Source organism: Anser cygnoides, chromosome 2, assembly GCF_040182565.1.
Source record: "Anser cygnoides isolate HZ-2024a breed goose chromosome 2, Taihu_goose_T2T_genome, whole genome shotgun sequence".
In the NCBI taxonomy this organism is placed as follows: domain Eukaryota; kingdom Metazoa; phylum Chordata; class Aves; order Anseriformes; family Anatidae; genus Anser; species Anser cygnoides.
The window spans coordinates 71,270,411-71,295,000 of NC_089874.1; the positions used below are offsets into that span (position 1 = coordinate 71,270,411).

At 40.3% G+C, this 24,590-nt stretch overlaps 1 protein-coding gene across 9 annotated transcripts in view; it reads left to right on the forward strand.

The window, feature by feature from the left end:
- Positions 1 to 5,678: 5,678 nt before the first annotated feature.
- LOC106034898 (uncharacterized) overlaps positions 5,679 to 24,590 on the forward strand; it is a 200,365-nt gene continuing 181,453 nt past the window's right edge. For 4 of the 9 annotated variants that reach the window (XR_010829424.1, XM_066992448.1, XM_066992451.1 and 1 more), the window contains exons 1-2: positions 5,680 to 5,852; positions 23,098 to 23,153. Coding sequence is in view for 7 of the 9 variants with exons in the window: in XM_066992448.1 (XP_066848549.1) it covers positions 23,142 to 23,153 (12 nt within the window). In the remaining 2 variants the exon portion in view is untranslated. Of the gene's footprint in view, positions 5,853 to 23,097; positions 23,154 to 24,590 lie in introns of all 9 variants that reach the window. The other 5 variants (XM_066992453.1, XM_066992452.1, XM_066992449.1 and 2 more) reach the window with 4 other exon arrangements.

Sequence of the window (24,590 nt, forward strand, 5' to 3'; positions counted from 1 at the left end):
TGCTGGGCAGCAGAATTTTGAGGCTTCCTTCATGTAAACTCTGGCTTTTGTGCCATACAGTCGTTCATTGGTGGGTGGTAACTCACTGAAATGTCAGTTCTTAGAATTAGACATTCATAACAAAAGACTGGTTTTTAAATAACCAAATCCAGCAATCATAAAGAATGTAGCTTTTGAAAAATTGTGTTGTTTCCCTGAATCACATTTCCCTGCTAGTCCTCATCCCTTTGTTGATGACAGATAGAAAAGGCTGTTGCTTGTGTTAGCTGTTAACTTTCCTTTGTCAGAACCCTTTCCACCATCTGTCATTGCATAACTGTATGTTCCCAGGTTTGTAACTCTAATGTGTTTTTGCTGTTTTGTGTACAGTACGTTACAAGTTATAAAAGCCTGAGTAAATAATTCATGTAAAAACCTTTGTAAATATTGTCAAACTGTGGAATAAATGATTTACTAAGAGGTCTCTTGGCTCAGCCTAGCAGCTTTATTACTGTAACTTGTTTTGTAAACAACCTCCTCCCCCCACCCTTTATTTTTTCCATCAAGTGACTTTGTGTAAATTCTATTGCTAAACACTACTTAGATGGATTTCAATCACTATAAATAATGCAATACCAGCACTTTAACCACCTGGGGACTCCATTCAGAAATCAACCAAAGGTGTAGTTTGTGTAAGACGCTTAAGGGAACAGGTTTTTAATGCGTGTAGAATAGTATACTTCTCACTGCTTTCATCATAGATTATACTTGCTGGAGATAACTTCCTCTTATCGGGAAGAAGGTTTTCTGGTAGACCCCGGGTTTGTAGAGAGCTGGTACCTGTGCTTCATTTCATATTGTCTGGATGTTCTGCAAATGCAGGGAGAGATCAGGATCTCAAGTTAGGAGAGGTGGCCCTGAAAAACACGATTTTTCTTCTAGCTTTTTAATAGATTGTTGTCTGAGTGGTCAGAGGAAAAGTAATCAGAAACATTTGTGTAAATGAATATGACTTTGCTTTGATGTATTCATAAGCCCCTTGTTAGCCTTCTGAAAATGCATCTGAAAATGAAATGGTTCTTCAATAATGTTAGTGGAATGGGAAAATGTAAGTGGGAAAATATGTTGTATCTGAATCTTTATGGGGTAGGCGTAATTGTGTGGCTACATGTGCTTGTTCTGAGTTTCTTCAGTGAAATACAGGCACACTTCTACCAAGAAGTTTCAGAACATTGGTGAACAACTGTGGTGATCATGACTCTGGAAGCTGTTGACGATCCATGTTGTCATATTGACTCAATTTGAGTTGAGCCTTGAATCTGAAGTCTGAGTATCTGTATTGGTTGCATGCTGGTTTTCATGTTGGCTTCTGTATGGAGTGAGCAAACTGTCTTTCCAGGCAGGAAGACACTAGCATTGCTGGAGAGACAGCTTCAAAGTGGACTTGTGCCACTGTAGGCAGGATGCACATAAATTGTCTTAGGCCTAATGGCTCTGCAGACCTGAACTAAGGAGAGCTGTTGGACAGGCTGGGCACAACCAACTCATCTTCTGCTTGAGGGTAACATGCCATGCTATTGTTCTGTCTGGGTAGGTGAAGCAACAGACGCAGAAAAAGGTTTGCAAGTGTAAGTATGGGGGGGTGGCTGGAGGGTATGGGAACAGTTTGTGGAGTTGATCCCAAGTGTTGGTGGACTCTCTAGAGAAGAAGAGCAGAGTATGATGACCTTCCTGCCAAGTTGCTCCCCTTGCCGTGGTGACTTATCTCCTCACCACTAAACCCATCTCACTTGGCTCCTGAGCTCCATGGAAATGGACTATTCACTTAAAAGCCCTAAGACCAGAGAACTCCTGTTCACCCTTCATGAGAAGTTTCTTCCTTCCCCTTGTGTCCTGCATCCATGCTGTCAACTTACAGGTGAAAGAATTCATTTCTAGTGAGAAGGATCCCATCACTGGTGTGATTAACTCCTATGTCAAAATGTGCAGTAAGTGTAACCAGTCTAGCAAAAAAGAACAGGATTTGTTCAAAGACAACCATCAACAGCAGATGTTCTCAGACACTCCTGTGAACAGAAGTACTGTTTTCTGAGTTAACATCTTCAAAGCAACTTTGTGTCAGGCTGTTTTGAAAAGCTTTGGAAGGTCACTTCCAGAGATTTCTGACTGTCTGAGAGTGGGTAAATAGTCATTCATTACCTTCACAATAGTATGTCTGGTATCACTGTTATCGAGACATGATGAGATGGCATTTTTATTTTATCTGAGGAAAGGAGTTGGCCATTTATTGTTGATTCATCTGGGTTCAGAGCAACCAAGCTACCTGTGGCTTAAGAACTAAAAGATGTCCAAGAAAGAAACCTCTTCGAAAGCCTGGTGATTGGTTTCAAGCATTTCTGTGTGTCTGATGTAACAGTGAGGAAACAACTTCCTTCCTCTGGCTTTTTAACCCTCATACAAAAAGAAGATGGTGGTGTCCCACCAGTAGAATGTAACTGAGTGCGTGAGAAAGAAGAGGCTGATAATGGCAGCATTGATCATGGAGAGTTGATGAAATAAGAAATAATGGTGTGCCCTCTACGAGTTATTACTGGTAGTTTCCATAAAAGCTGAGTAAATGAAGTCTGAGGCTCAATTAAACCACATCTTGTCTTTCTTCTTGTGTGCCCAGGACAATACATTGTTTGCTGTGAATAGACCACCCGAGGTCTGGTCATATGTTTTGGTAGAAATCATAGCTTTGTCAAACAAAGCAAAAGACATAATTATAGACTTTTTATATATAAAAAAATATTTTAATTATTATTGTGCATTTCTAATTAAAAATGTGTTAAATGGTTGCCATTAAAGGTTTAGAAGCATGAAAACAGCAAAATGTCAGAGAATTTGTTCTGTAAAAACTAATACAGATTTCGCTCAGTAGCAACAGATCAGCAGGAATTCCTCCCATTTTTCAGAGGGCTGGGGTGAGGGGGTGGGGGGCAAGAGTGGTTTTATTTTACTAGATGAGAAAAATCTTAAAAGTCACAGTCTTAGTCACAACAGTTATGGTCACAGGATGAAAAAGTAACCCTTGAAGCTGTAATTAGCTTTTGTATGAAATGTGTGGTAGCTAGCCATACGTGTTATTGGCACATGTATGATCTGTATTCCTTAGATACATGAAGTATAGCTGGCAATATTAAGTACCTGTGAAATATAACAGATGCATAGAGATAGAAAGGGGGTATATGCTAATTCTTGTGGAGTTGTTGGGATTCTAGATGCGATGGGGCGTGCACAAAAAAGATTGAAACATCCCTTTGTAGCCTCAATACACCTAGATGTAAGATTCACTGAAAATTTTCTTTTTATGGTGTGCATGCATGGATATCAATTGTTTTCAGATCCACAGTGACTGTAATAAAAGTTTCCGCTCTAGATGCTCTGAGGAAAACTATTTATCTTTCATGTTACTTTAAAACCTTCTCTTCTGCTGTTTTTTCTTCTAATTCCCACATAAGTTACAGGGCAGACCTTGGAGACTCATCTCTGTTCACCATGTTGTGTAATATTCTGACCTTTGGTGCAAGCCATACTTACTGTGGAGTTGCTCTGTTTGTTGTCTCCTTGATGCCACTGCACCTTTGTTATTAGGTGTCCACAAAGACTGAAAGAACGCTTTAATTTATTCCTTGATTTCCTGGATGCTCCCAATGATTCTTGGCTGATGTGCTCACCATTGCAACCTTTTCTGGTCTGCTTTTTCCTGTTTCTGTGGTGGAGCTGGCTATCGTTCTCTGTTGGAAAGGGACTTGCACTTATGCAACTGTGCTGACACTTGACATACAACCTTTCTGAGCCCTATGGCCTCTGTGGTTTCTCTGAGAAAGATGCTTTTTGCATTTATTTGCTTAAAAACAAACAAAAACAACAACAAAAAACAAATTCTGTATGAATTAGAAGAGGCAGCTATCTGCACTTCAGTTGTGGGTGTTTAAGGGCAAGTCTATGGTCTTCTGTAGTGCAGAGCACAGGATGCTGTAAGAAGGAAAACACTGAAAAAGCTCCAACACTTGAGATGAAAAGATGTTCTCTGTGCATAATGAGTGGGCAGACTGAGGACTGGGTCACTTGTGTGCAGTAATCAATTCCAGGGAGCTACATACATGACTAAGTCCTATACTACTTCTGGCTCCTTTTGGGCTTGTGTTTCCTCTCAATTTCCCTTTTAAAAAAATTATTATAGTATCTAAAGCCTCAAGCATGGAGCCAGTAATGCAGCATGATAAGGGCAACACACAGCATAAAGCATTCCTTACTCCCAAGTATTTACAGTTCAAGTGTTAGAAAAGAGGTTCAAGTGTTCAGAGATACAGCAGAGATACAGACGTTCAAGTGTTAGAGATATAGCAACGTATGAATAAGGATCAAGAAAAGTATATGGGAAAAGGCCTCAACATAGTAGGCATGGCACACCAATAACTGAGTTTGGGACTAGATTTTAACATGCATTATAGCAATGTAAGTTTTAGTATATACTCCTCCTGTCGTGTCTCCTCTTTTCTGGAGTGTAATGTGTACTAGGCTACTAAAATCCTCATCTCCAAAGTATATATATTTTTTGGCTGGTTAAAAAGAATGTGGAAATTCAGAGGACTAACCTGTGTCTTTATTTCATTTTCCAAATATCTGGATCAAATAGGACCCTTAAATTTTGAACAGATAATTTTATAAGTGAGGAATCATGAGCGAGCTGATGGCAGCAGTGTATCACATGCAGTAAATAATCCAGGCAAGACCTGCTGCCATGAACACCACTGGACTCCACCTCCTCCCGTGTGGTGACACGAGGTTACAGTGGCGCAGCACTGTGCCAGACACCTTCAGCTGCAAACTTGTGAAAGATTAGTGAAGTAATGACCATCCAAAACATCTACAGTGTCTGCTGTATCAGCATGTGCTGGCAGCAGACTGTGGCAGAAAGTTAAATCTATTTCCCTGGCACATCACCCCTGATTTGGGAACCTATGGGGAAAGTGCCACTGGGAACCAAACAAATCTCTCTGTGCCTATAAGCTGCTAGAAGAAGATATGTTGCAGCAGAGGTGTGCTTCGGCATTGTGTAACATCCAGGTTTACGCGTCAAAACATATGATCAGGGCTACATATAATATCTGACATTTTGTAACCCCAGTGACTCACTGCCTTTCTTAAGGAGAGAAAGTCTCTGAAGCCACCTCCTGTGGCTGCCTGAAGGGCACACCTTTGCAGGTCCCACCTGCTGCTCCTCACTTAGCACTCGATAAAATCTCCCCTCTTGCTTCTCCCACCACTAACCAGGAAACATCTTTCTGTCACTGCTGGTATCTTGTGCCAGGTGGATGGTCGTTGCAGGTTTTCATCATGTTATCAGCCACTTCTACTTCATAACACAAATATCTTCTCACTGTCAAACCCTCCAGGAGAAATTACCTGTAATTAATTCATTCTGTGTAGGTTATCCAGAGGCAGTCTTTGATAGCAGTGCTATTACATTTATTTTCCAAGTACCAGTAATTATTATTGAAGAGAAAAATAATAAGCAGTCTAAAAACTTTCTTATTATCTAGACCCCGTTCTCCCCTGCCCCACCTCAGGCACGGGCTGGCAGTTTCATACTCATACTGTTTCCTTTACCAAGCTGTTTGTCAGCCTCGGTTCTGGAGAAGATCACTGCCCCCCATGGAGGAGCCAAAGACTGGAGAGGTGTCTTGTGCCGACGGATTTGCCCTGGTACCTGCTGCGCATGCCAGCAGCTGTCTCATCAGGGGGGACTTGGACGTCACGGTCACCATAGAGACAGCAGCGAGGATTTGGTTTCAAAAGGTGAAGAGAAGCTGGGAATTAGGAAGGTAAGGCTGGGTCTGTCTCGCAACTTTCATGAAGGATTTTTAAATGGCACTCTATCTGAAAGGGTGCCACAGTAAAGAGATGCTCTACTGTATATTTATGTACATGTATATATATATGCATATAAATATATCTAAATATATGAACATTTACATGTACTGTTTTGAATAGATGTGTGTGTGAAAGGACCAAATCGAGTATTTTTAAAATCTTGCTGGCATTCTGCTGGCACTACTCGAATTATTTTTTCATTTACAGATAGCATAAAACAAGACTCGAGTTCTGTTTAAATTTTTTTTTAAGAAGTCATAAAATATTCACTACTTAAGATTGTATCAGTTTTGCACAGAAGCGGAGTGAGCTGCATGTATTGTAAATTAACGTTCACTTCTGCCCCTCTTCATGATCCTCTGCTATGCTTTAACAATGATACACATGTAGAACAATGGTGAGTGTTGACAGGCAAGATAAGGATCAGGCATGAGTCATTGTTTAACCACATGGGACTTTAAAGCCTGGGTTGATACTGGTCCAGAACAGCTTGCAAATAATCCCTCTCTGCTCACTCTTATATCAGCAGATAAAACTGCCCCTCCTGATGGCTTATTCCATCCTTTACAGATGTGTAACTTATTTTCGGTGATGCATGGACTTATTTAAAGGTTCCGTTTGCACATTTATAATCCCCAGCAAGGTGCTGATGGCAAATGGTTGTTTTTTGTACCTTAACAGCATATGATAACTTCGTGGGTATGTCTCTGAGGGGAAGGGAAAGTGGAAGGGAGGAGCCCATCTGGCAGAGCAAAAGGTGAAATATTAATGAGCAATGCTGTATAAGCATTACTGCAGACAAGGTACTAGAAGGCTTCTAGAGACTCATACAAGACCATGTCTGCAGTGTTGGGTGTCACTGGGGCAGAAGTGGCCGCATATGTCTTTCTGATCTCAGGCCAGGGATGTTCGGCAGAGCCCTCGAGCTCTTCTCCTCCCTGCCCAGCCTGCCACAGCTGTGGCAGGGAGTAGCTGGAGCACAGCAGGTTTTCTAACCGTGACATGCTCCTTGCTTGACAGCTGGCGGAAGTCTGGCATGGGAGCCAAATGTATTGGCTTAGTGTCAGCTCTGGGGTATCTTTCCTATTTTGGGAATTCCCCACTGGGGAAGCACCACTGCTGTTGGGAGCAGAGATCAGAACTCAACCCCTGGGGCTGTCTACTCTGGGAGAGGGTTTTGGCAAGGATGTGGTGTTTTTTTTTTTTCTTCTTTTTTTTTTTTTCTTTTTTTCTTCCTATTTGTAGGTGTCTTTGATTTTATGAATAACTGAATGACAAGTAGAACTTCAGTATTTACCCTATGGCTGAATTTTCCACAGGGGTGTTTGCATGTGTGCGTAATACCACTTGCGTTTATTATTCCTGCTGCTGTCGTCACTCGCACATTGTCTACAAACACAGAACAAAAGGCAGCTCCCTTTGCAGTAGGCTTATGACCCAACTGCTTCATGAAAAGAGCAGAGGGAGAGCCTGGGGGGCCCAAGGAAGCCCTGAGATAACATTGGTTGGGCTGCCATTGTCAGACTTTTACTAAACATGGTAATATGTGTATGCTTCATGCCACCAAAAGAGATAGCTGGGGTGCATGTGAAGAACTGAATTCTCTATTTACATGCAGCTGGGTTTTGCATTTTTTTGGGTGGTACCATTGTTGGGACATGCAGCTATCTGACTTCCATAACAAACTTCATTTTTAACTGATTTTATCTGATGACTGCTGCAGGATCATGCCTACCCAGAACAGTCATTCACCTTGACTTCTGTTTCAAGAACCTTCTGACCAAATTGATCTTCAGTATTGATAAGAAAATCTGTGCTAGTGAATTTTCAGGTTTGACTCACTTTCTGAGATCAGGAAATGTCTCAGTTATCACATGCTCTTGATTAATCATTTGATCAGGCTTTTTAGGGAGTCTAGAAACTGCAGTTATTCAGAGTTCATCCGGTTCAGATCCCTGTCTGCTGTAGTGGTGACCTACAGCTGCTTCAGAGAAAAGGAAAGGAAATCCTGCATTAAACAAGAAGGAGATAATCTGTTGCTCTTTCAAAGCTCTAATAGAAACTGTTTCAGTATTTTTTATTTTTTTTTTTCAAGGATTTTTATTAATATAATGTATGAGAACATTCTTATCCATGAGTTTATCCTACCCTTTCTGGAATCCTGTTAAATTTTTGTCTTTGTGACATCCTTTGGCAAGTGTTTTTCTAATTTACCTTTTCACTGAAAGTATTTATTAGATTTCTAAGAAATCTAGAAATTTCTAGATTTTCTTCAACAGACAAACCATCCTCTGAGAAATTGATTACCAGTTAAGATTATTACAAAGTCAGATATCAAGAAAGAAGCTGGATACTAGCTGTACTTAGGGGGCTGATCTGAAAGATTTTACTGATACAAAAGCCGCTTCTGAAAGACAACAAAATCAGAAAATGTGGAAAGAAAGCTTTTCTTGATATGAAGCATAGGGCTTCATATTCATGAAGCTCCTTCTGGCACAATCAGTCTTTTGGTCCCCTGTTAGCAGGATCCTTAGCTTCTGTTCTGATTGCTCACCCCTACAGTCTGCTCTGGCCACAGAATACTTGTGCTTGGTCTGCTGCGGGAAGGATAGGAAGCCACACCTATTATAACAACCACCACCTTCTAACCTCCTGTTGTTTATTAGTGGTGGGGGTAATATGATTCCTCTGTCTTGCTATGCATCACTACCTGTATGAATTGGTCAAGACTTGCATCTGGAAATTATGCTGTGACAAGATTAGTTTCTGGTCTTGGTGAATCAGGAATATTTATACACACTAAGTTTATGCCATAGTCTACCAGATGGTACAAGAAGTAAAGCAACCTCAGCTATCTTCTTTCTGGTGTTATTCTGCGATACTTTCACTTTGTAAGATTTCCTGAGGCTTTCTTTGACTCAGGCGGTTAAGGTAAGCCATAGCTGATTTCTTTTTGTATTGATTTGAGGATAAGGGAGAACAGAAATCATGCTGTGTTGGTTGTTGGCACGTAGTTAATTTACCAGTTTGTGTTGAAAATATAGGCGAAAGCCAATGTGAAACTGATGCTGGACATGGTTTCAGAATATATATCTTGTCAGAATGTAGAGCCGTTTGCTCACTTTAGACATCTCCATTGATCAGTGATCATCACCCAAAGGTAGATTCTTCTTTTCTAAGCACTTCTATTCACTGTGGTATATGCTTGGGTTTTTCCAATTGTCTCCGAGTTCAATTTTTTGTCTTTCAAATGGCCCTCAAGGTACCTACAGAGTTTGTTTATTGTCACCTACATTGATTGTACAGGAGGATGAATGAGACAGGAAAACAAAACAGAACTGTTTTGAGTACCCTGTGTTGCAGTGAAGTGAGTCCCGTTTTGCATGAACCAGTGGAATTTGGGGAGGGTTTCTGGGAGTGTGGAAACCCTGTGGTGCTCTTGACCTTTCTCTCAGATTGGGTCCTCATCAGTGAGGATAAATTTGCAGACTATCCAGCCAGAGTTTTTCCACATCGTAAAGGGAGTTATGAGGAACTCTAAGCTCTGAGAAGATGACTCAGTGCCGCTGGTGCTGAGTTAGACCTATCACTGTAACCATTATAGACGCACACAGTCCACACCCAATTTCATCCTCTGCCCACACATAAATGTGTCATCCATCTGTGCGTGACTGAAGTGCTCATATCAAAAACATTTACCTGCCAAAGTTGTGGGAATTGTCATAAAAAGTAATTATCTCCTTCCAGCTTCTCAAGTGTTACTCTCCTCTGTGATCCTTCTGTCCCATCTTTCAATCTATTACATCTTCAAAGGAATCCTGTTGTGCATGTAGGTCTATTTGGGAGAACTGTATTACTATGCCAATTATGAGTCATGTCAGTGTAAACTAGCTAAACTAGCTAAAATAGTGTGTGATAGAAATGGACCTTCTTGCTTATTTTGGATTAAAAATATTGTCTCTTGATGCCAAGTATTCCATTTGAAGTTTAATTTGAATTACTGCAATTGATAAAGGTGTAAACTTTTTCATGAATAGCAGTTTTTTTTTTAAATAGCTGTCTGCTATCCCACTTATGCAAGTCAAGCTAGTATCAGATTAATTGTATGAAATATAGCACTACGAAATTCATTCACCTTCCCCGCACTGTGTAAAAGAGCCTGTGATTTCATTCAGCTAGTAGGAAGAAGTGACTTTCCAATCTAAAGGTATGTGAACACAAGTATTTTTTATTTAATTTAATTTTAATTTTAATTTAATTTAATTTTATTTATTTTTTATTTTATTAAACTTTCAGATGTATCAGAGATGTAGCCTTAGAGGGCATAGATCAGGATTTGTGTGCATGTGCATGTGCTTATCTCTGAGATTAAGAACTCTAAGCAAGGTTCCTTGTGGTTTCTTATGTCTTTTGTGAAAGTGTAAAGCCTCAAGCCATCTTTCAGAGCACGAGATCACAGAGTTTCCCTAGGCAAAATGTAATCAGACTGTCTCAAAACAAAGGTGAAAGCTAAGGCATGGCTCTTGAAGAGGGGGGTTTGTAAGCCATCCTCAACAGAAGGAAAAGAGGAGACATGATCTCCCAGCTGTGAAGAACCAACCGCTCTAGGTGCTGGTGACAGACCAATTGCTTCCTAATGTTAAACAGCCTAGAGCTAGAGAAAAGGAAGTCTTCTGCTGTAGAGCTGGGGAAAGAAGGGAATAAGAACAGGGAAAATCAGTTTCTCTACCCACCTTTTCCCCCTGAGAGGACTAGGGGATTCATGTCTTTAGAGGAATGGATACATGGGGACATGGTAGAAGACCACAGAAAAAAGCAGCTATTGTGAAACTTCTCTTGGTTCACTTTGGCCAAGAGTCCTGAGAATACCTGACATGATTGGGTCTGCAGTGCAGGTCTGGGGGAAAAATACAAAACCCAAACCTCTGTGAACTGAAACCAGAAGATTTCACAGAGTCCTACTCCTGAATCTAGTCATGTGTGAGTCACATCCTGCCTTACCTGACATTGCACAAGTGATTCAGAGAAAATGGCGTGATGCGACTCCTCTATGGTAATTGAAATGAGAAGGATGTTTGATGGCATGCATTTCTCAACATGCGGTACAGTAAAATACTTTTTTGCAAAACTGTCAGCAAAGGCTGGCAGAACAAAGGAGGCCCAGGCACTAATCTGGGATAATGTACAGGAGGTGGCAGGAGGAGCTGAGAAGATTTGAGTCTTGTGACAACTTTTACTGGAAAGCCAAGAGCTCAAGTTTGACTAGTTCTCAAATGAGACTAAATTATTTAGCTAGTATTTAAGAAGTAGCATAGAGTGTTAATGGCAGCAATACAAAAGAAAAGAGGAAAACCTTTATCAGTCATTTCTGCTTTGGTTTTATATAACTTTTTATATAAAAATATTTAAATATAACTTTGTGAGCACTTACCATGTTGTGTTGTTTGTATGAGTTATAAAGATACTGTTACATGGGAACAGGAACAAGTAGGAGTGAAGAATTTTAATTCCACAATGTTTGCAAATGCCAGCAGAGGTTTGGCTTACCACAGGGTGTAGTGTTGGCTGGAGGGTTTGGACCTGGGACTGTCACTATCGGCACTATGCAATGTCTGAGATGCAAAGCATGCTCTCTCTTTGGGTAACAGTTGCTGGGTAAAGGTTTCTGCCACGAATCAGAGACTGTCCCCTATGGGTATAAAATAATGTAGCTCTTCTAAAAAGTGTGGATAGTAGCTTAGAGCTGCTGGAGATCTGGCACAAGGTCCCTGTTAACATCCACTGTTTTCCTACCACCATCTACTACAACTTCATGTAAGGACAGGCAAGATTACTGCTGATACAAAGTCCTATCTGATTGGGTTTCATGCAGCTTTCTTCTTCTGTATCCAAGATCATAGCAGCCTGTTTCACACCCACACCTAATTTCTCAATTTACTCTGCTTTGTCTTTAAAGTCTCTTTGTGCCATATAAAGCATCTGGTAACATTCAGTAACTTTCTGCACCTGTAGTTCTATTGGTTTAGGACTTTGCAGTAGATTTTCCTCACTCTAGCATGTTAAGATACAAACTGTGCCCCTGGGCTGACTGCCAGGAAGTATTCAGTAGCACCAACTGCATACAGTGTGAAGGAAGCTGGTCTCAAGGCATCTCATCAACATCCAAGCTGAAGCAAATTCTTTGACACCCTGATATGAAATCAGCCTGTTCCTTTTGTCTGCGTGCCAAAGGAAGCTGTTTCTTAGTTGATGAATAGGGTATGAAGTGTAAACTTTGCATTGAGACTGTGCAATAACCTTGCATGTTTTCAGGAGAAAGGGGATTGTGTGTTCCTCGTCATCTTGCACCCAGATGTCAGCATATGGGTTGAGTTTTCTTTTTGAAGAATGCCATGCAAGCTTTTTCTTGGTTGGAACTGAAGCAAGTGTTGTGTCTTGCTGAAGGTCTTCAGTTTCTTTTCCTCCTCACTTCAGATTTCATTTCCAAAATGATCTGAAAACAAAAGCACTCGAAGTTCTCCTGCTGGGAGATAAGACCCCCCCATATTCTGCTAGGACACTTGCAATTAAACACCAAATTTGAGTGCCAAGCCCAGTTTCTTGCATCTGTTAGATCCACTGGGGTCCAATTCCACTGCACAAGAAACCTGTGACCCCAGTATCTATGCCCAGGTGGTGATGGTCCTGCATGGGACAGCTCTGCTCCCATGCCAGCCTGGATGTGTCTCTGTCAGGCAAAGTGCTTCACCCTTTCTTCCTCTGCCAAAGCAGATTCCCTGTAGTGCTGACCCATCTAGTGAACATCTCTGGTGCAAGAAACCATGCTGTCCACTAATCCACTACTTCTTTGTACAGTTTGAATTTCAGTTCGTGTGATGAAACTCTGTTTTCATGTCCCTGCTCTGTTCAATCTCTAACAACCTGGTATTATTCCTAGAACAGGTCTTATGTTTTAATTATTCCTTGCATTTTACAGGGTGGGAAGGGATGCTCTGGATTTTTCTCTTTTTACAGGCTATCTTGGAGTCTTGACCGTGGTTAAACAATAAACCTTAAGAAGAGCCAAGAACTGAATCTATGTTTTGGGGTCCAAATAGAATAGTTCTATTTTGAAGCCATCATTCTTCCTGTGATTTTTGTCTTTTTGGAAGACAAAATAAAAAGTTAATGCTTTTAACACACTGAACATCTGTGTGTGCTTTGTTGTGGGATATGTGGTGCAGTGAATCTGTATCCATCTTTTGTTAAGGTGAATCCAACTTTGAACTCAATATTAAAGAGCACAAAGGTGTTTTGACTCTCATAAGAGGACAAAATAAATCTTGGAAAATATTATGCTTATTATTTGTGTTATTATGCAGATGGCATAAGTGAGAGGACTCTTGGTTCTCATCTGTCCTGTTTTGGTGTACTGATATTGTGAGCAACTGATGGAAAAAAGGAATAAATACAATGAAGATTCATTGTTAGCATCACGAAACCACCACCTTAAAGGCTTAGCAAACTTCCCTTCCATCCAAAAGTATGGGCTTCAGAACCTCTAGCCTGACACTGTAGACAGGTCTGGTTTATTGGCATTAAATGATGTACTCAAGGCAGAAATGAGGTACTAGGGAGTTTATAACATGTTACTGAGGGCTAGCACTTTAGCATTTATTATGATCTTGGATATATTGGCATGGAGTACAATAAAAGGTGAAGAAAAAAGCCTTCCAAATTAAAGGCAAGCTTCGTAATGACCAATTCACGCAAGCTGAACTTCCCAGAACTGTTCATTTGATGCAAGTAAGTCACTGAATGAATTGGTTATGATGGAGCAGGTAGAAGACAGACTCTGTTTTTCTTAGTCCACAGCCCTGTAGTCATGCCATGGTAGAGGACCTGAGGGAACTCAAGGAGTCCTGCTGGATTTTGTCTGGGGAGTGGCTTGCCCACACACAGCTCACTGTAGCATCAGCTCCTGTACTGGGTCATGTTTTGTTTTAGTTTCTTTGCTTTCTTAATTAACTCAAGTATCAGATAGTTGCAAGAAAACACTATATGAAAGATTCATTAGCTTCACTGGTTCAACAGAGAGATAAAGATATTTCCTAATCCAGCTCTCTAGTACTCTGGGAACATCTCCAAAAACTATTGAAAATCCAGATTTGACATTATTAATTCAGATATAAAAATAAGACCAAAAACAGAAAAAAAAATAAATCTTCTAAGCATCCTTTCATCCTTTATGCATCTTAAGAAAGCTGAGCAGGGCCAACCCCCTTCTTTTTGACCTTAAAGATCACTTTTAGGGAAGCATGAAGTGTTTAAAGTATCTAACCAAAGGCTTAAACTTAACCCTTAGGCATGATGATAACTTTGAACTGAAATGTCGTTCCTTTGTGTTTTCAGGAGAATGAAATGAGAAATGGAGAATTAATCCATCCATTCTGAGATAGCCATTTGCAATACAGTTTCCACTTGCAATGCACCTAGTTTTAGCTAGCAAGAGTGCATCCATGAGATAGGACCTGGAAGGAACATTGTAAGTTATATATACTTAATTTTGCACTTAACTTTGCTTTCTCTTTGGCAAGACTAAACCACAGAGAAAAAACATGTGAGTGGGCAGATGGACCTGAAGATTCACTGAAGGTTGCTTCCAAGTCCTTAGGATATCTGCCTATTTTTGTGTGAAGAGCTAGGGGTTAATGATTCCACTCCCTGCCTTCATGATGCTGGGGATGATGTAGGGAAAGATAGGACCTTATATAAATTTTTGGTGATAGTTGCAGTGTTAGCAGTTTAGGAGGTGAACTGACTTTACAGAGAATTAAATAAAACAGAGATGACTTTCGATTTGTATTTTCAGCCACCATGAGAAAAAAAAATAAAAATAAAATGTCAGCTAAAAATAAACATGCAATATAAATGATGTTTGTCAATCACCTGTCCAACCTAAGATGCACACCTGTGTGAGTTTTAGCAGTATGAAGGTCACTTACACTGCTTCTACCAGATTTTCTGGATTTTCCAAGGTTTCCAGTTGTTGCTGCATTTTGGAAAGGACTTGTGCAGTATTGACAACATGCTTGAAAATGTTTAAAAGACAGTGGTAGTCTTCTTGTTGATTTCTGCACAGCACCATGTGCAGGTTGCAGCAAGATGGTCTGTAGTGGCAAAGTTGATCTGATCTAAGAAACTACAGTTCCTCAGCAGCTGGAAGATACTACTGCTCCACTGAGTTGTTGTAACTAACAGGGTCCAATCTGTGCAACTGCACAGTAAACCAGGCCAGCAAAATTTTCACTGGATATGCAAGAAAGTCATAGAATGACAGAATGAGTCATAAGTATCTGAAACTGCTCTCACCTTTACCAGAGTAAATCAGAAATAATTCCATCAAGCCAGTGAAATTATTGCAATCTGAAACTTCTGAAAATGGCACTAGAATGAGGTCCTTCAATCCTTAATTTGGTATCTGGGGTGAGGGAGGAAGGATAAGGAATCAGAAAAAATGAAGTGTAGTCATATCTTTTTAGTTCTGCTGAAGTTTTCATGTTCCCTTACTATGAACACCCTCACTTGGGAGTTAATAAATTCGTCTGCTGTATTCAGTGAAGTAATTCATGCAAATACAGAGAAATGTATGCATAAGAGTTTTGCACGTTTGGGACCTATATATTTTAGAGTAGACTAGACTGCTTTGTTTCTGCTTATTTTCTCCCCTTGTTATGTAACATGTTTTTCAAAATAGTGAATAATTGTATCATCATCCGAACCAGATCCTAAATAGACAATCAGCTTGTAGACTGCAGTATCTAAAATGAGTAATGATATGCTTTGTATGACTCTTCTTTTTAAAACCCTCTTTTGTAGTACTGAAAAATGTAGTATTTAAAAGTTGTTTTTAGATTGAACTATGGGTGTAACCCAAGCTAGTAAAAGCCAAGAAAGCCCAAACTCACTTATACTCCAACAAAGCAAGTGATGCTGGGAAACCAGCTTCTTCTGGCTCAGCTTACGAGCTTCTCAAGTGAAACAGGCTATTTCCAATGAAGCTGCCACACTGCCAGTACATCAGTTAAAATGCTTAGGCATCAATGAATTATGGAAGGGCTTTGCCTGGTTGTTTACAGAAAGGCAGACTTCTTGCCTTTTACTACTACACTGCCCCAATCCTGACCTAAGCGACCAGCTGTGGGACAGCAAATGGTACCCAAGTGAGTCAGAAGGATGCATGGCTACCCTGCTCCTCCCCAGACAGCAGAGAGGTGAAAAGAGCATGTGCTATCCATAGGCATCCCACCCAGGGACTGATGGGTCCATGGGCCAGGCTGCTGGGCACAGTAGCATGCCTCCACTATTAAACTGCTTTCACGCTCTCTCTTGCTCTGTGATCTCTATCTGAAAGTCACTGCTGCATTCTACCTTGAAGTCCTTTTCCACCACCACTCCCCAGCCCTTTTTTTTTTTTTTTTTTTTTAATTAGCAATACCTGTTATAATGAGGAAGAGTTGGTAGATTCTGATCTAACTCTCCTACCGTTGGTCAGTATAATTTTCTGCTTTGTTCTGATGGTGCAAGAACATAAATGTCTTCAGATCCTTGAAACTATATTGCTTGTACTAAGCTCTGTCATTACAGGGTCTAGTTTCAGGATATGTTTTCTCTGATGGAAAAGCTTACTTAAGGATCCCTTTTTGCTTGCTGGAGTTCCTTGTGCTCTGGTTGTGGTGGTACAGTCATAGAAGACCAGAGGAGCAGTTCAAGATTAAAAAAAAAAAAAAAAAAGTGTTTGGGGGGAACAGGTATTTTTAACCCAGCTTAGATCTATAGTTATGTCAAGGCCAATGAGACTGTAGTGGGCTGTGGCCCAGGGACAGGAATGAATGACTCAAGAGAGGAAGGAGGCAGAGAGCAGAAATTTACTAAGCTGCTTTGTCACCTAGTAAAACATGTCATGGGATTGCTATTGACTATTCCACTTGATCAGATGGTATGGAAGTCATACAGAGGGTGTCACATTTTTTCAGCTACCCTATTGGTTAGAAGTCAGCTTCAGCCCTATTAGACATGCTATCTACCTCAAAATGCAGGAATTTGTCTGAAGTCATGTTCGACTGCTCTTTGCCTGCTCAAGGTCTCAAGATTTTTTTTTTTTTATTTTTATTTTTTTCTTGTGTAGTAAATGAAACATCACTAGCATTTATTTCCAATGGAAAACTAGTTCAAGGCTTCAAATCCCAGAGTCAGAATTCTGATTGCTAATTTTCTGTCTGCAACAAAGAAATGTAGTGCTGAGCCACGCTGACAAAGGACGCCCAGTTTAAAAAGAGCCAGGCATGACCTGGGTTTTTTTGCTACTCTTGGTTGAAGACTGATGGAAACAGCTACAGACCTAAGGTTGCCTCTACCTACATTTTAGTAGTTAGATGGATCTTAAAAAACAAACTGCAGGTCAGTTTGCTTATTCATCAAAATATCTTTACACAACACTATTTCTGGTTAGCAGTGTACAAACAGTGCTGTTAAGTTCCTGTCCATTTTGTTGCTTTTTCGATTATCGACATCATTACCTTAGTTTCCCTTTGTACTCAGTGGTTATGTCTTATTAACAGGTACATGACAGAGGTATGCACTCACAGGGTTGAATATATTGATATGTATGTGTAGTCAATGTTAAATGGCATACAGAACAATACGAGGAGGAGTAATGTGAATGTATAAACAGACTATGTTTTTTCATGTTGACATGTATATGACACTAATCCAGAAACTCATGCCAGAGGCAAGTGAAATACATTTTAAACCACTAGAGGTATTCCTTCTGGGATTGCTCATACAGTACAATTTCTGTCTCTTTTCTTTCAAATTCTACTGATCCATTGACAACAGTACTGATATCTCAGGTGGTATATATGTAAAAGATGTTACTTTCACAAGATACATTTTCTTGTATTTTCCTGTGTATCTTTGCTGGTGTTGTTGCTCAATTCAGAGAAAGGATGCAGGTCAAAAAACCCTTTAACATTATATTACTAAACACAAATATGAAATTTAGATCTATCACTGGTAAACAGCAATAAAGGCATTTTTTCTAGTGTTAATCATATGTGCTGTTTGAAGGGAAACTTTCCTGGAAAATGGTGCTCCAATAATTATAGGTTCAGTCCTTGAACAGCAGTGTGTACGAAAGTAATCTCTTTGTTTTTCCTCTTTAATAGTCATGGAAGCCAATGTATGAATAGTAGAAGTTCACAAGGAAGTGTTAAAATCTATGGCTAATGCAAACAGTCACAAAATGAACTAATTACTCCCTGAAAATAAGTTAGGAGAGAAACTCTGAAGCAGTTTTCAAAAGAGTTGGAGCTGTTGGCAATAAAATTGTGTATGGTCAAAATATATTATATTGCTTGCATGTTCCCTAATGGTAAATATTTTTCTGTCTGTCTAGATTTTTATTTACATTTTTATGTATCCCCCTTAGATTTTATAGTATTGTTTTTGTGCAAAGTCATGCACTGTTTCTGTCTCTAAAGCATATGTTTTTTAGGATTTGATGTACAGCTAAGTATTTTTAACTGACATGCTGCTTTAATTTGGAGGCCATATTGTTTGAGAAATACAAGGCACAAAAGCCTTTTGTAGTGAAAAGAACCTCTTTCACTGGAAAGGACTGGAATGTGGACAGGCAGGCAGAAGTCAGGACAGCATCAGTGCTGAGGTTCCTGGTGCCATGACAGCATCGAGAGGGGTCAACAGAAACTCACCATGGCTGATGGAGTCACAGAGACGAAGCAGAACATGCACTGAGTTTGTAAGAGTCAGAGTGCAGCTGAGGAGCATAGTGCTGTGGGTAACAGCATGAGGATACCATATCTTAATGGGAGCTGGTGAGAGCACAGAGTGTTGGTGTTGCAAGAATTCAGTATGTACCCCATAGGCACCTGCAGCCTGGCCCCCTGGGAGCTGGCATTGGGGTAACTGGGACATGAGATGGGAGTGCTGAGAGATCTTGGAGACAACCAGGGTAGCACAACCAGACCAGTCAGGTGGGATGAGCTCCTGCTGACACTTGGTTGCAGGGTGCATGTGCAGCAGGCAGTCACAGGGAGGAGAGCAGCCTCACATGCACAGCCTGGTTGGAGGGATTGTTTGTTCATCTGATGTAGGTTTTGGTCTGCCTTCACATGGTAAGGAGTGGCAGAGAAGGATGGTCTGGGATGATGAGCAGTGTAAATGCTAAGCAGCAGTGTGGAAGCAGAAAGCAAGCGGAGAAGAGGCATGACCGTGACCAGAAGGAAGGTGGTTGCCATACTGCTGGCCCCTTGCCTATTCCCCCAGCCCTGCTGCCATGTTATTCTGGGTTGTTTCTAAGCCTTATGGTGGGCAGCCATGCCAAAGGAAAGCCTAGCAAACAAAACCGGGAGATAGGTGTCCTGTTCTGGAAAGCCTTTTGTCCAGGCTCGGGCTGGCTTCACATTTCCCCTAGTACAGACAGTCTGCTGGGGTTGACTAAAATGACTAAAAGCTTTGGGACTGTATTGAGAGACAACTGTCCCTGAGCCGGGCTCTGGAGCAACATGATGAGTGTTTGTTTATGTCTACAGTGCTTCCCATCTGGTGGAAGATGGGAATACTGCAGTGATGGCACAGAAGCCAAAATTTAGTATTTTGTGCTTCCGCAGGAATTGCTGGCATGATTTAGCAGTAGGTACTACTATTTCATTGTATCATATCTCTATAGATAGAAAAGCCTTTTATCTATCTACTTTTTCAAGCAAGTAGAAAAAAGGCTAGGAACATTAGTCTAACAAGTAAAGCAATTGAATGTGAGCTTAATTTCAAGTGTTTTAATGATCTTTATAAAAGTATATTTGCAGCAAGAGGAGGAAGAAATAAAGGATCTGAAACTACTTTGGAGGATCAGCTCCCAAAGTTGTTGATTAAAGAAGGATAATCACAGAACTTGTGGCTTCGAAGGTCAGTTCTGCTGAATTTAATGACTGATGGATTCTCTTCACCAGAGGTGCAATTTTCCTCTCAAGAAATACTTCTTAAAGACCAATGCTCCTGAGCTGGTATTTATGAGAGTGTCTAAAGGGAATTACAAGTAGGTTGTTAGGATTATCATTTACTCAGTGGTTTCTGCCAATATTATAGCACAGGTATCCCACAACAGTTCTCAGCATGTGATAAATGGTGTACCAGCTCAAGGTGAGAAAGAAGAGAGGGCAGCCACTATCATGACAAACTGTTGCTTTGTTACTCCTCCTGTGAACCCAGTGCTTCTCCACCAGCAATACCCAGCACCTTAGCTGTGCCCACCATTGCTCACCATCCATGTGCGATGCACTTGCCTGCATATTCAGGAGGGCTTTAAGAAGATGCTGGGTAGGCAGCTACAAACAGGATGGCTTTTGTGCCACAGATCAGTGTGGCAAGAACACTTTATAGCTACATTTGCAAGAAGACCCTTATTGCATGCAGGCTCTTCATGCAGCCCAGCTATTTTCAGTAGCTAAACAAAGCATAAAGCGTGAACTAGTGTGAGGAAGAGGTACTTCAGCCTGCACCAGCAGGAAGGTCTGTTGTTTTGATGTCTTCCAGATCTGTGACTACTAACAGGAGCCCATCAATAACATTTGTGATGCTCTACTTTATTTCTGTTGCATCTGCTTTTATTTAATTCCTCTATTTTTCAATTAAAAACTTAGATTATTTATTACAGAAAGCTACTTGGATAGGATGCCTGTTTGATTTAGCTTCCTTAGTAATTCCTTTTGTGAAAAAAGTGATTTTCTTCTGTAAGGAAAAAGGAAAAATTTGTGTGGGGGAAGGGGGAGAGAGAAATGGTAAGTACCCATTTTAATAATTTTTTAATAACTTGTGATTGGTTTGCTTTGTCATTTCACTATAAATGTGCTAAAAGTAACTGAAGTCCACTAAATCATGCAAAATATTATATCTGATGGACACAAAATAAAATATCTGGTGGGATATGAAATAAGATTGTTATCTTCTTGACTGACTGAAAAAGTCATGTACTTAGGTTTTGCTGTACTCTTTCAGAACCATGAGACAGTTTAATTCTAAGGATTCAGCTATTATCTAGATAAAGAAAATAGGTTGATAAGGTTAAGGCCTCAGACAACATCCCTTAATGCAGTGTTAAATGTACTGCCTGACCTTTTTTTTTTTTTTTTGAAGATAAAGCAATGTCTGTAGCATGTTCTTTTAAAAAACACCAGAGAAGTCCTGAACCAAAACAAAAATTTCCCCAGAAAGCCCAAATAAAGGGAAGCTCTTGAACTCCAAGAAAATCACTGTTAAGACACTAATGATGTTCATGTATTTTTGTGTTTGCTTACCTAGTGTGGTCAATCACATTCTTTAAATTAGGATGAAACTCCAAGTATTTCTATTGATGTTTGGATTTCCAGGACTATTGTGGCTTTGAAAAAGTCCTTATTACTGCACCTTTGGCTCCTCTTCAAAGAACAGATGTTGACCATGGCTGAAAATGTTGAATTTACAGCTTAAATCTTTATCAGTTCTTTCTGCTGGCTGCTTCTTGTGACTCTACCTTTAAAAGGAGAGGAGACATTTCAAGCTTTTATTGCCTTTAGTTTATTTCAGGTTGTTCTTTTTTGCTGCTCCTGTTTGAATTATAACTGTTTTGCCTTGCCGTTGGACTCAGAAATATTTACCTGCTGTATACAGTGGAAGTGCAATTGGTTTGGAGCAGCAGCAGGAAAAGTCATGTAGATACTGCCTGGGTTTGGAAACCCATCCCGGATTTTGGAATTGGGACTCTGGGGTTGTTATCTAGCCATCATGTGTCTCAGAAATTTGACCTTAGCCTAGCTGTGTGATTTCCATAGGGCTTTATTTTTAGCATCATAGAATATTATGGAGCTGAGGACTTTCAGCGTGGTTTCTGCAATAGTTGTGGGCTGTGCTGCTGGGGCCCTTTGGGCAAGGCTGTTCACAAGAGGAGAGGACGTCGCTGGCTTCTCAACCCTCTGCATCACTACAACGACCTTGGCACCCCAAGTAGGGCACCAAAATCCAGGGGTGATGGCAAAGGTCAGCAGACTCTCAGCATATGCAAGTCCTGGGCAGAGCTCAGCCCTTCATTAATTACTGAGCAACCAAAGCCACAATGCAACCTTTTTTCTGTGGAGAATTTGTGGCCCTGTTCACTGTCCATTGTGGTGATTTCAATGAAACCTAAGCACATACTTAGAATTAAGCACTTTGCATGGTGCCCCCAGGAGAGAGTTTCCTCAAATGGGGCCAAACATGTACTTTGTATGGGGCATCCTCTGACCCAGTAGGTCGGTTGAATCTTCCGAGGGACTCTGAAGGGATATTTTTAATTTTTCAAAGTCTTGTTTTGTTTTCAGGCTCTGCAAAATAATCTGAATGTGTGTTTGTGTAAATGCATAAGAGAAAAGCTGGCAGAGAAAGAAGCCTGCTGTTCATTGCGATTCAGATCCTGCGACCAGGGAGTCAGACTGAGTTTTGCCATCGAGTGGAGTGAGCACAGGGGCAACCCATCTAGCCCTTTTGAAAGAATATTTTTTCCCACGTAGAGACAAAAGCAGATGGTATAAAACTGGAACATTTTTGTTGATAGGATACATAACTTGTAAAATTATTGTAGGCTTGCATAATGGTAATAACCTCTGTGTAGAGAATAATCTCCATACTTTTAACTGAATCTCATCACAGGGAGAGAGGCACAGGTGGGACTCACTTAGATGCAGGATCACAGAAGCACTCCTAAGTCCAGCAGGTTTGGCACTGCAATTTCCAGGTTAGGTATATTCCACAACAAATTTCAAACAAATTTCACATAGTTCTAGTGATTACTGTCTATGGGTAGGAATTACCCACTCCTTCTGGGTTAATTCTGCCCTCAAATATTTCCTTGGTGTTGTTGTATTTAAGCTTAAACTACTTTTTTTTTTTTTAAATTTTTATTTTATTTTTTTTTTAATGTGACCTGATGCAAAGTTTTCAAAAAAGATGAAGCGAAGCACTGTCCTCGCTTTGCTCTTTGGCTAGGCAGAAGGGGGAACTACAGCAGCAGCAGACCTCCATCTTGGCAGGTTTCTAGGCTGGTGCTCTGCAAGTCTGTGTGTTTAAACCTATTAATGACAGCATGTGGACTGAAAATTCAGATATGCCTACTCTCTTTTGTTGTAGGAGGAAGTGTTTTTAGCTGTGAGTCTGAGAAACGACAGGCTGGCATGGAAAAAGAGGTAAGTGAAGAAAAAAAACACTTTTAGAAAAGGAAAATTAAAAGGGTATTGAAAATGCTATTCCTAACATTGCTATTTCGTAATAATATTTGTCGTGTGATGTGAGGGAAGTCAGCAGACATGTAGGCTCCTTTATATCATTGACAAGTCAAGAGGATGATTAACGAGAATACCAGACAATGTAATGGTAGGAGAAGGCCCACAGAAGTTAAACAAAAGTGCCTTCAGAATTTAGAGAATTCCCATGATCCATAGTAGGACCTCATTGTGCTTGTCTACTGTTTCTATTTTTGATTAGATTTATAAACACAGCACCACATATTTTCATGTGGCTCATAGCCCCAGGGCAGAGTGAGATTGACTGCGCTGAAACTGTGAGGCTTGTGAATTTTGGGCCAGGGATGGAGTGAAATAAGTAGTGTAATTGTTTTTGTGGAGTGACCGTGGGACCTCCTCTGTTCTGAATTACACATGGTTCAACCCTTTGACCTAACCAACCTCGGCAATGCCTGGTAGATCTCCTAAAGCTGTGCTGAAAGGTCCTATCAGTGACATGTTGGAACATTATCTGTCATGTGAGATGTGTGCCAACAACCATATTAAACTACATTAATTACTAGTGAGGCCATGTTTGTGACAATCTCAACTTCATTTAACCCACATCATGTTAGTTATTGTTTAAACAGGAAGAACAAATGGGGACAATTTTTGAAATCAAAATGCAGCACCATTGTTTTTTTTTAATAAATTGTATGCTTTATTTTGTTTTATTTCTTTATTTTATTATATTTTTTCCCCTGGTATTTTTGTTCCTGTCATCAGCTCTGTAGCTTGAGTTTTGGAGGGATTTTTTATTTTAAGACTAAGCAAGAAAAAGACTGCCTCTTAATAGATAAATTCATATGCCAGTGTAATTGTGATTTTTTTCAGTGTAATTGTAGCTCATACCACAGTTGACTGCAAACACTGCTTGTTTTCTAGCAAGAAAAAAATGTGCTATGACAATTTATGTAAAACAAAGCTCACACGTGGCTTATTCACTTGATTTACACCTTTTCTCCTTCATACTCTATATAGTGCATCTCTGCACAGCAGTCCAGTTTGCACACCTCTGGAACAGGAGTGAAGCACTGACTTTTATTATTTTAATTCTCAGAGAACACCTTCCTCATAGGCCCAAACCCATAGATAGCTAAGCATACTGTGAGTCCTCAAAAGGCAGCCCAGCATGTAGAAATACAGGAGAATTCTTCGTACGTGGCCATTTTCTGAAATAAATCTGAATTTTACTGCATGGAATCTGAATTCCTCCATGGCAGTGCACAGGATCAGTCATGCCTAGCTGTGCCCAACATTACATTAGATTAGACTCATAAGATTACATCTTCCACTTCCACACCAAGCTGCTTTTTTTCGACAGGGCTTTTCCCTTTAGCC